The sequence below is a fragment of the Ostrea edulis genome, chromosome 10 (genome assembly GCF_947568905.1).
Source record: "Ostrea edulis chromosome 10, xbOstEdul1.1, whole genome shotgun sequence".
Lineage (NCBI taxonomy): Eukaryota > Metazoa > Mollusca > Bivalvia > Ostreida > Ostreidae > Ostrea > Ostrea edulis.
The window spans coordinates 42,809,646-42,822,470 of NC_079173.1; the positions used below are offsets into that span (position 1 = coordinate 42,809,646).

Genomic DNA, 12,825 nt, shown 5'->3' on the forward strand with positions numbered 1-12,825 from the left:
TATATAATGCTCATATAAAGAAATGGTAGAAAATTAGACACGTCTTTCAAATGCGTCATCTAGCAACGCAATAGAAAAGAAATAAAATGCGCTGTCTGCATACAATAAATGCTTATTATGACAAACATGTAGTCATCCACTTTCAAAGATTCAAAAATGAAACATGTGAAACTACATAATATCCCGTGTATATGATAACAGCTTAACGCTTCCCGTATGCGATTATCACCGTGAATATAAGTTTGAAATATAAGTCTGAATTTAAATACATCTTGTTTTTATTGAGGACATTGTTTATGTAACATATTTATTTAGATTGTCTCTTTTTGAAATCAGTTAACTACGATCATAGTGTTTTACGTCGCGTTAAAGATATTTCAGTAATATTTCCATGGTGATTAAAAGTTGTCAAGTGGACACAGGTTAGAGTTTTATATCAGCTTACTACTCCAAGTCTCTTTTCTAAATATTGGATATAGTCAATATATTTCAGGAAGTCACAAATAAACATTCAACATTTAAAAGTAGATAAGGAAACGTTGTTGAAAGTTGACAAATGAAAGTTTAAGCCAATCATTTCAAATCCGTCGTGTCTAAATATAATTTATATTCAAACAGAACGTCAGTTTCTCGCCAGATGACGATAACATATTAGAACATGTGTTATCTTTATATTCACGATGACGGACGGTGCACTGTGTTTCGTCACATACTGACACTCTGTATACAACCCTCGGCATATCGTCCTCGATATGTACCCCGGAACGGCGTAACGTTCAGATGTGGACTGCTAGATATGAAATTCATTTCGATTTCACAGGAATTGATTCAGCCAAATAACAGCATTCTAAATCGAGAGTTCAAAGCTTCATGTCTGTTCTTAAGGTTGATTTCTGCCGATTTGAACCGTTGTGGATCTGATTATGACTGCTACATCTCCTGTAATGCAATAAACCATTTGAATGCAATCAATAAAAATGAAATAATTAATTGTACTACAATATCTAAAATCATAAATCTATATTTCCTTGCAGATACTCAGTAAATGAGTTTGATATTTTACCTGATCAGAGTTTCCTCGATGCATGCTTACTAATTGATTCCATTGATATGAAATTTGTTAGTAGTCTGGTCATTTATATCGAAAATGACTAATTTGTCCATAATTAGTTAAGAAATGAATTCCTCAATAAATACCCTTGGATATCTTTGTCATCGTTTACCATTTTACACGTGGAGTATTTCTAATTCACCGTACGGAGAAAGTAGGTCGTGCACAAACCACATCATTCAATGTTTGGTTGAAATTCCTACGTGATTTCGATCCTTCTGATTCCTATTAAAAGCCGAAATATTGGCGAGTTCCCATTACCGCTTACAAATTAAGGGTCAACCAACAGATAAATGTACTTATAACATTTAAAATTATGAGATTGATCACTGTTCGTTATCTTCACCTTGCATATAAATTACCTAAAAGAAACTAAAAAAAAATGTTAGGTGTGTGAGAGAAATTAAAGTTCTGTTCAATATCAGAAGCTGTCACAGCTGCCAGCACCATTGCTTAAATATTGTAAAAAGAAATGTAAATCACATCAACGAACGAGAACAAAAACATAGGTATGTGGCAGGAATCCATATTTTCTTCAATCTGGGGAACCAACACCGTGGCTTTACTATTGTAGATGGACTTGTATGTCTAGACATATATTCAGATGTATTTATATTTTATTTCTAGAAGGATTTCCTATTAGGATTTCAGGAACACTAAAATGCGTGTTGCTATAACGCGGATCGTAAAACGATGTGTGATAGATGATATGTTGCCACAAAAGAATTCTTAGAAACGAAAAGAAAGAATAAACACGATCAAGACAGGAAGTAGGATTGTACTTTTCACATTGTACGACATTTTTCTACCTGCCACATAGATAAACGAGCTCAAAAACCTACAAAACTAAAAATATTTTCTAGCTGCCTCCCGCTTAAACCAGCATCAGATCGACGTCTGTAATATAAGTATGATATAAACGATTGTAAGGTGGTAAGGTGATCATTGTCGATTGTAGTTCTTGACGATGTTCATGATTTACAAGATCAAAAGCTTTTACGAAAGTAGACAAAAATACTTGTAAGTTGCTGTGATTGTTTATAGTTGTTTGACGAGAGTAGAATTGTATGGAGTCCGCCTGAGGTTTTTGTAGTAGTCCATGTCTGTAAATAGAGCGTATGTCTGTTGTTGCATGTTATTTCTAAAACTTCGATAATGCTCGTAAAATAGAAATGGGTCTATTTACAAATTTAAAGTTAACAGGCAAACTACCATATATCTTATTAGTATGTATGATATGGGTTACGGGCTTACTTATTGTTTGTACAATGCGTTTCAATGTAAGTTGGCTGATATAATATGGTATCTACATCTGATAATGTATTAACATGAAAGGTGAAGGTAAGGGATAGTGATCATTGTCATAACTCTTATAAGGAATATGAAATAAAAAGTTGGGCAAACATGGGTCCCTTAATACACCAGAGGTGGTACCAGGTGTCTAGGAGGAGTAAACAACCCTTGTCGACTGGTCACAACCGCAATTAGTCCTATATCTTTATCAGTTAAAAGGAGTAATTCATAGTCAAATCCAGTTAGCTAAGAAAGACCTAACAATCAGTATGGAACACGTCAGATAGCATTTGACCTAATGGTATGTTGTATTGGCAAACTACTTCGTTATAACGGACATATAGTTTGTAAGTTACTGACTTTAAAAGAGATTGTTCAAACCTCTGCACTAACAACTTCTTTGTCAGAAGCCTGCCTCGATTTGAAAGGTGACATCACACGGAACAAGCTCTTGAGTATCGAATCAGTTGAGAGATATAAACCCCATATGAGATTTTGAGCTTTTTCAACATTTAAAGCCTTTACGATCTTGTTACAAAGTGGCTATATGGTAAGACATATCAAAAAAGAAATACGTAAGATGAGAATTTGAATTACAATGTAAGCATCATATAAACATACACAATACCTTCTGTAGTTACGAATGCTGGAAACCCTACATGGGTGTTCCCCGTAATGACAAGAGTTTAACGGATGGGAGTAACATATTTCCGAAGAGTGAATCCCCAGTTCATTGCAGTGCCAGTAGTGGGTTGTCCATTAGACAAAATGGGAAGCATGAAGTGGTCATATTGTTCCTTCTCTTATTCGTGATATAATCCCCATCTGTAACAAAGAATAAACTATTTGAAGAAACATTTTGCAGCCTTCATATGTAATGATGATGTCTCCATATGATTGACAAACATGGAGAGGAGTATTAAATCAATCAATTAATCTAATTCTAAATATGTTGTCTGAGATTTTCTTGTGTAAATTTTGACAAACTTCAGCTGTGAAAAAGTAGACTCAACAAATAGATATATTCTTTTAACTCTCTCATATCGAAATATAATCTGAAATTGAAATCCGCAATATCTCGATAGTTGCCGATAAAATATTAGAATACGCATCCCCCTCCTTACAATGGTGTCAGATATCCCACATACTTATCATTTGTACATTCTACTCTGTATATAATCGGGAATGACGTAATCATCATATCTTTGTGGTAAATAATTATGGTTCCATACGTCGTTTCAAACAGATTGCACCAGAAAGTAAAACAACATAGAATTATGTTTGATAACCCATCAACTGATTGTAATAGCAATTATTATCATATGTAAGAAATATCAACAGGTTTCTATATTAATAAAAATGTTAATGATGTACTTTTTTACTATTTTGACGTAATTATAAAATGTCGGTTTCGATAAAATTAAAACTCTGTAACGAGAAACTTTCTTAAATGTTTGAAAAATGGATCGTTTTCTAACAGAAAGAACATATGCCAGTATTTTGATATATAGGGTAATGTCTGACTACCTATCATTTTCATAAAAGTAATGGAGAAGAGGCCTCGAGAGGAGAAAGTGCATTGGTTGCAAGGAATGGAAATATACCAGGATACTGACCTACTTCAAAGATACCGACAATTTGCAATTGAATGTAGTCACCGTGTACTTAAAAGTATGGATTATTTTGGATTTCAAACATTTCGGTTGAGCATCACTGCAGAGACATTATTTGTCGAAATGCTCATCTAGTGCATCAAAATTGGTACCGTATATGTTTGACATTACTATTAAGCTTTAGTGCAATGAAATTTAAAGATATGATATGAGTGATTAATGGGAATTTTTGCCATCACTTTCACCAAGGTTTACTATGTCTGAACTAACAAAGATAAACATTTTCTTACAACCACTTGTATTTCGCAATGAGATGTAAACTGTAGGGACAGGAACTGTGTATTGACCACAGCATCATTGAAGGCTGCGGTTGAGATGGCTAATATTTACTGTTACTTCTGATTCCTATAAATTAGGAATATTTTGAGGAACTGAATCATTCATAAGTCAGTTTTAACGAAGAAGGTGTATGCAATTTTACGATACAAAAGATGCAACACAGATACGATGAAATGATATGAAATCAATGTGTTGAAAAAATCCAAATCCTAGTCCACACTGCACAACGTAGAGTGGAATTAAAATGCAGTGTTTTCAGTGTCCAGGGGATCATCTGCATGGATTGAAAGAAAACAAATACTAACCTAATCACTGTTAACTCATATTGTTACGGAGATAGTACGATTTGGAGATCGACAACAAACTCATTGATTGTGGTTAAAGAATTGGATTCATATCAGATATGTTTTGACTACTGTCTTTGGACTGTAATGGACCGAATTGGAAATGTTGTTGCATCCATGGCGCAATGATAGATCGTCACGTGTATACGTGTTAGGGTTAACTGTGGTATATTTTGTAACATATGTAAAACAAAATATCTTTCATTTTCAGACAGAATGTCATGTGTATTATGAATTATCTTGAATATTATGTCAGACGATGGGCTATATATGAAAATGAAGAACGTGACATATTGTTAGTATAGATAAGAATTGCACGAGGGATATAAAAACCTCGTATTAGACATATCAACACGAAAATGCGTGTCCTCTAGCTTTCTTGATTTATCAAATCATTAGTGATAAAATGACTAGACATTAAAAATGAGAGAAATTGAATCATTAGTAATTATGATATTGATTATATTCATTATCCTCACTGTTTCATTAACAATCATCTTTCAAAATTTCATGCAGATCGTTCATCAAAGAATGGAGAATGTTGGAATCGAATGTTAAGTCATGAACTGTATAGCTTTCTGTTACTCATATTTATCCGTTTTTCTTGGAATACTGAAGATGATGAACCATGATCAGTCTCAAAAACCATATTAAGAACACAGCATTGATAATAGGACAAACACGAACCATTAGAAACACAGGCGGGGATCCAGCTGTCTAGGAGGAGGAAACAGTCGTTGTGGATCGGCCACAGCCGCTGTAAATCTTCTGTTTCCATCGTGTGAGCGGGACAATCTGTAGTCGAAAACATTTTATAAAAAATGGCCTAACAGTTTGCATGAAAATGGTAAGACATTATTCAATCCAACGAGCCATTACACCTGCAATCCAGATCACACATCGGTCATAGAACTTGCGAAATGCCGACATCAAAGGAAATGGCTGAAGTCCTGTTAACACAAATCAGCTGTCAGCATCCGACCGTGATCTCCAAAAACCCGACCACATACAGGCCATGCCCTTGTCGAAGCAACAGAGAGACACAACCGTTTTTTCTGATCTCCTGAAATGTTCAAATAGGATCATAGGATGATAGAAAGAATGAATGAAACATTGATTACTTACCATATTCCATGTTTGTGATTTTTGTCGCTATTATAATTATTATTATCCCGTTCTCTCCGGGCGCACAAAATGCGCGTATACCGATTAAACGTGTAACGTGTACATACCAAGTAAATATATAACATGTAAATACCATTTATACCTTGTAAACACTAATAAAACGTAAATCTTGCAAATATCAAATAAACGCATATGTTGTACATTCCTGGTAAATATATAACATGAACATAGCGATGCACCTTCTGGTTGTTTTGTTCTATATTAGTTTATTCTAAGGGGAAACAAAAATATGTACTCACCAGCGTTGACTATTGGATATAAATACCTACCAGTGTTGAATACATTGACAGGGATACATGCCTCTTACGTTGTCCAGGTAACAGTGCATCGATGAATATTCCGTAGATTTATTTGAACATTGTTTTTGACGATTCTCATTTATCCTTTTTTATTTTCAACACAATGCTTTTTTTTATCTTTAAATACATGCATTATAAAAACACCCATGTGTTTTGCTATTGGTTAATATGTTACAATATGGAAATTTATTTGAAATATAGAAAGATATATTTCTTTTCTCATGATATGTGGATATCTTACTTATTAAGCAATCAGTAATGTAAAAGGTATACGAATTTGCACCCCTTCTCAAAAACAAAACTTTGCATTCCATCAGTCTTAAGTGAAGATTCAGTTGATTCGAATTATCAACTGAGAATGATTTACTACTTCGTGGAAATAGAATATGATTGTTTTCTCGTCATTCGATCGCTCTATTGATAATACCTTAATGACCGACTTACCAAATAAGACAAAGCTGGTTATATAAAGAATTGACAAAGTTGTGTTGACTGTTCTAGAATTTCTAATTATCTACGCTACATGCCAAGTCATATTCGAGATCATCTCAAATTAGATTCCTCTCGCGGCATCTGTGGAACATTTTTTAACGATTTGAAATTGCATATGCATGCATTTGCAGGGCATTTCATGATATTTTTCTACAAATAGATAAAGAAGCGAACTTACTTCCGATGGCATGGGAAATTTAGAAATTGGACATAAATACAATCTTTATACATGGAGTCTACCTGGTTGATTAGAATTCCTCATGCAAACATCAAATTTCAAATATATGTTTTCAATAACCTCAGCGTGAAGATATATTATGTCATTAGCTATTGATGAATGTAAATACCAAATGTCTATGACGTATACTGCAAATTGTAACTTGATAAAGCAGTAACAGTGTATTATACATTTTCCAAATATTTTGGTACATGTTGAAAACTTGCCAAATCCTGCAATCTCTGTGACGGCAGTGTCTGCATTAGTGGAAGCTGATCTGAAATCTAAATATACACAAACTATTCACATACGAAGAACCACATGTATTTCTTTGGAGAGAGATTAGAAAACATTCCTAAAAATATTTCAGAGTGATGGCAACATCTGGGAGTTTAATACTTAGTATTTGACAAACGAGATAATATAGACTGATAAGACAAGAATGCATTTTCTTAGCCACCCCTTGTAAGCATCCCCTTTTAATGAATTTAGAATTTAAACTAATATTGACATTTTACCAACCGTTTGTGAAATGCTACAAAGTTTGTCTCATGAAAGACGACCACGAAAGTGACGGAGCTTTAATTATCGTGCCAAAAATTACCATGATATGGGAGAGTAATTCTATATATCTTGTCGAAGAAACAGTCTCTACAAACACTATTGGGTTTCCACCCCCCGACAGTACTCAAATGCACGACCATCTGGTAGTGTGAATTAAGTATCATATCTAGTAGACTTCTGCGCTATGTTACTTTGATACTTAGTGTAGGTTTATTGTTACAGTATCATCAAATTATTGTAAAACAAAGTGTCATAAACTGACCATAAACATATTGTCTTATGTGTGGACAAATTTCAGACGCATAATGGATGAAAATTGATTAAAATTAAGTTAGTTTAAATAAATACGTAGCAAGAACCGTTGTGTTTATGCCGGTAGTGACAGTGGTGGAATCTGAAGAGGTAGACCTTTAATTAATCTTTTGTATGTACATGTAAATATATATACTGACTGTTGCACATTCATTTTGTTGTCGTAAGAAAACAGATATCATAGTGTTCGAATAATCTAGTTATACACATGTTAATAATGGTGTCATTGGTATAAGTGGTTGTAATCATCTTCAGCACTGTCGTTGTATCATGGAAGAAAAACATGGGGACACTTTGTAATCCACTCGTCCGTGCAAGTGCCTAGCAAAATTATGTGGAATAGTGTGTCAGTAATTCGTGTGATTAACGTGTGTGCGTAATGTGATGAAAATACCCGCACTGGACTGATTCACGGATACGCTGACGCAAACAAGCTGTAGAACATACCAATCTGTGTTTTGTCCTTCTGTATTATGTTTATATTTGTGGTAATTAATTTTGTATAATTAACATTTTTGTAAAATTCTTAGCTCGTTTTTGTAAGTGCGTCAATTAAGCTAGCTTTTAGTAGATGTGTGTAATCGGCGCGTGCTACAAAATAGACTACTATATGTTGTATTTTTCTTTCAGATGCCAGAAATACATATAGCACTACTGTACAGTTGTTTCTACAATGGTAGTGTGGACCAACAAACATATGTAGATTAACTGTAACTTTAGTGCTAGCGATTTTATCAACCGTTTAGTTAGTCCTGAAGGGATAAGTTGTCCAGAAAATTTGAATAACTGACCATGACCTTAGTCAATGTAATAACACAGTGCAAGTATACCATTTTTTCACACGGAGAAACTGAAACCCTGTATTGGGATAGCGTTTGGACTATATGTTATACATTTTGATACTCTCATTTGCATCAAAACACGTCAATTTACGTATATAGAACGACATTGCAGCTATGGTGAATCTTGCTGGAGGTTTGAAATGCTTTCAAAACATACAATGCATTTTAATGCCGGTTTTGCTCAAATATTCTCTCGGATATATATTAAGATATTAAGATAAATCTTATGATGTCACATGACTTCCTTGATCACGTGACGGCCATTTATAAGTGTTTGAAATGTTCACATAAATCGCTTCAGTTCAACTGAGTAGCCAATTATTTTTAACTTTTTGTTTTATAAACAAACTAACCGAATTATTTTATACCCGCATTGTGATTGGGGAACGTGGTAGTATTACTTCCGTACAAAATACACGTATTTCATGAAGAGTTCACATGACCGGAACTTACCGACACATTCCCCACTCAATGTCGTAATCTGTATTCGAACAAAGCCATCACATAATTCATTTAAAGAACAAACTCCTCTTACGATTTACGTAAAAAGATCTCAAATCAATCCTCATTAATTGCCTGCGCTAGACTCTTTGATAAACACATCTTCAATTTTACCCCTAACCACTGGTATAAAACAGGGTCATTTCAAAAGTATATTTTTTGAAAACATATTGAACCCGCTGACTTTCAATCAAAGGTAATTAAGCAAACTATTCTAAAATATTTGGGCATATAATAGTTTGCAATACAATTAAAGCACGCGGATTTTGCAATAGCGTTCTGACATCTAAAGAGGCAGTTTGAAATGAGGTCTACAGTTTACGCCTATTCTCGGCGCTTACGGCTTTTCAGCAATGATGATATTTAGCGTACTACACCTACTGTGAAACAGAACATTTGTTTTTATGGTCATTTCCGTGTTGATCACGACATTCACACCTGAGGCCAAGCGTTTGGCGATGGCTCTGTCACTACCTATTTTTAACAACTTAGGTCTGTCGCAGCAAGAATTTAAATCCTGACATTCTGCATGTGGGACAAACGCTCTCCCTCTTAACCACCGCGGTGGTTAGTTAATGATTTAATGTGATGCAATCAATAAGTTGTATGTTTAGAAAGAGATTTGATATCCACGATGCTTCAATTATTGAGGTGAAATTGCTTGGAATAATAGCGTTTGGATTAATGAGGCTCAATATATAAGCTCATCCCCCTAAGACTTGCCAATGAATTGTCACATTGGCAATGCTCTGTTCTCTGTGACCACATTCATTGGAGTCAGGGCAAGATTTACGTGTATATACAGTGACTTTAACACAGCTCTTCTTCCATTACCTCTTATTTTGATTTCCACTGACTCTTTCTCTAACTCTTCGTCTTTCCATATCTCGTTCTCCTTCACCTGCTTCATCAATTCACAGGTTAAGCTTCCAACATCTTCTGTCTGCACATCTGAATAGCATACACAAATTGCTGAGATTTTCCAAGTGATCTTCACATTATCAAAGATTTGGAATCAGGACACACCATCAGGTCATACGCATTACCAACCAACATGTTTCCTGTTTTTTAAGACATGGACATAGAACAGGTAATCTACGAGAATTTACAGAATTGTTATTCCGCTTCATTGGCTAAATACTTCAACACATGGAATGAGGAGGGCGGTTTTTGAAGTTGTAACAAGAGTTACCTTCTTTTTAAGTAAACCAAAACTATAATATAATGACATTAACTTAATGTAAATATGTAATTTGATAATATTTCCCCATAACTTACCCATCACTGTCAACTCTAAGCTGATGCTGTTATGCTGAGGGGGGAGTACCTCACACGAATACTTCTCCGCCATTGACACATCCTTCAAGGTACACTGACTGGTCAGCAGTTTTGAATTGTGGTACCACTTCACCTTTAAATTCGTGATGATGTCCAGTGTCCCTTGATCGGAAATCTTACAAAGAGATGTATAATTATCTCCTGGATTGACAATTGAGTTGGCAGACGTCAAATCTATTGTGTAGGTTTGAGCTTTCGTATTCCCTGAAATATAAAATTGGTAACTTAACACAGCGTCTACATTACTACCGTTGTAATTGAACAGTGGGCTTTCTCTTATTACGAATGTGGTATACAGGAAGCATTTTTCAATGTATTGTTCAGTTTATCATTTGTAGATATTTTTGGATGTAAATATGACACTTCGTCACAAAAATCACCCCGTTTCAAAAATAAAATTCCCAGGTCTTGGTCAACATATTCTAGCATGTATGTAACTTTGAAAACCAAGTGTCATTATGACACTTTGCAATGAATTAAGGGGTTGTATTAATTAAATCATTTCATTTTGAATATCGGAGCTGATCTTTGATTGATATACTTTGATGATAATGTATAGACCTTTATATATTATCATATCGACGTTGAATGTTCTAGTTTGTACTCTGTCCATCCACGCATGTCAAGCACGACGAAATGCTTCGTAGAAAATATAGTGGTTTTTAAAATCCTTCCGATCTTACTATAGCCATATATATCCCATATTTATTTGCCACATCTGACTGAATCAGCATCGAACAGTGCACATTTTCGATAGTAATGTATCGGGTATGTGAAATATAAGGAGTGCTTTAGTAAAATGTTATGTGTATGTTGAACAGGAGAAAAAAGATATTGAAAATAAGTAGTACAAAAAGAAAACTTAATCATTTTAGGCGATACTATGGATACTTTATTGGTGTTTTACAAGTGTGCACCTGATCGCAGACATGTGTAGTAAGCATGTCGAAATATGTAACAAATGTGTGTACACTCCTCTAAATTTATCAGGATAGTTTGATAGGACGAAATACTTAGAAAACATGAATTAACATTAAATAGAGATATTTAAGAATTACGATCCACATTGTCATGCACAATAAGGAGATATATCAACAACAGATAAGTATTTACCTTGGATAACTACGGACACGAGATGTGCAAATATATTATCTTTATTTTGTTGATTTATATGTTTCGCAATGTACAATGAAAAACTGCAGTAAAGACTTTGCAACCCCTTTACACAGACGGAGGCACACAGCTTGTGCGGATCAGCTGTATTCAATGAGACGAAAGCATCATAGTAGAATATATTTTCTGAACCAAGGAAGTTTATTGACTACTGAATCTCACTATGGTTCATAGTAATCACATGAAAAAGTGCTTCAATGTCTTATTTATTTGATACCGATAATCATCATTGCGTGGACCTTGAGGTCTAAACAGAAAATACATAAGCGAGATTAAATAGGATGTTGTAGGGAAAGATCAGCTTACGCATACACAAGATTATGCTTTCACCACAGCTAATCGGAACATGGCTCATATTCTTCCGTCAAACCAAGAAAAGTGAACGATGTGATTGAAAAAAAAAATCCACGAGATGTCCCTATTGCACTGGACCTTGACGACGCGACCTTTATATGTAGATATGACCTAACAGGTCACATGTAACACGTGATGACACACATGGAGAGGGAATTCAGTCTACGCATACACAAGTACATGTTTATTGAAATCAGATAATGTATGTCTAATAAAGAAGAATGTTGATAGAAACAACACTCTGGGTGTATTCTGTAAAGTTTAAATTTCGTAATAAAAGCAATTAATGTTATGGAGTGAACGCCAAATATAATGGGCACTAGTTAATATCACAACTTCCACAAAGAATGCAAAATGGGGATAGGGATTTGGGCAAAAACGGAACCTTGGATATACCAGAGTACCCGGCATCATTATAAATTACACGGAGCTTTTGAAATGAAAAGCGATATTGAAATTTGTGAGCATCGTCATTTTGTTGCCAGATTTAAATCAGTGCATTGGGTGCGTTTAAGAAACTCAAACGTTAACCTATTAACTCGACCAGGTTGTATCCTCTGTTGAATTTGAACGTTGACGTTCAAATGAAATATAAGGATGGCTCTAACGTAGCGGAGTTAAGGTGTCCCGCGTAGAATAAGTAATAACAGCATATTCATGTTAAAGTAAAATTCTTCCAAGCGTCGCATATTTTTAGTACAAATGGTTTGTCAATACATAAACAAGCAATGCATCACGTGGGGAAATCCTTCGCTTAACTATTACGTCGTCATACAAGTGACGTAGAGCTTTTTTATCCGGTAGACTTTTAGCTGTTTATCACTTCAGCACAGGTGAAAGATGCACTC

General features: G+C 34.7%; 1 protein-coding gene across 5 annotated transcripts in view; it reads right to left on the reverse strand.

The window, feature by feature from the left end:
• Nucleotides 1–264: 264 nt before the first annotated feature.
• Nucleotides 265–12,825, reverse strand: part of LOC125666101 (slit homolog 2 protein-like) — a 53,556-nt gene continuing 40,995 nt past the window's right edge. Inside the window, exons 7-13 of one of the 5 annotated variants that reach the window (XM_056151404.1) lie at nucleotides 10,391–10,654; nucleotides 9,947–10,063; nucleotides 5,582–7,177; nucleotides 5,388–5,495; nucleotides 3,033–3,229; nucleotides 1,198–1,336; nucleotides 265–939 (exon numbers count right to left, since the gene is read on the reverse strand). In XM_056151404.1, the coding sequence (XP_056007379.1) occupies nucleotides 6,900–7,177; nucleotides 9,947–10,063; nucleotides 10,391–10,654 (659 nt within the window). In that variant the 3' untranslated portion in view covers nucleotides 265–939; nucleotides 1,198–1,336; nucleotides 3,033–3,229; nucleotides 5,388–5,495; nucleotides 5,582–6,899. Of the gene's footprint in view, nucleotides 940–1,063; nucleotides 1,337–2,129; nucleotides 2,215–3,032; nucleotides 3,230–5,387; nucleotides 5,496–5,581; nucleotides 7,178–9,946; nucleotides 10,174–10,390; nucleotides 10,655–12,825 lie in introns of those variants that run through there. The other 4 variants (XM_056151405.1, XM_056151403.1, XM_056151402.1 and 1 more) reach the window with 4 other exon arrangements.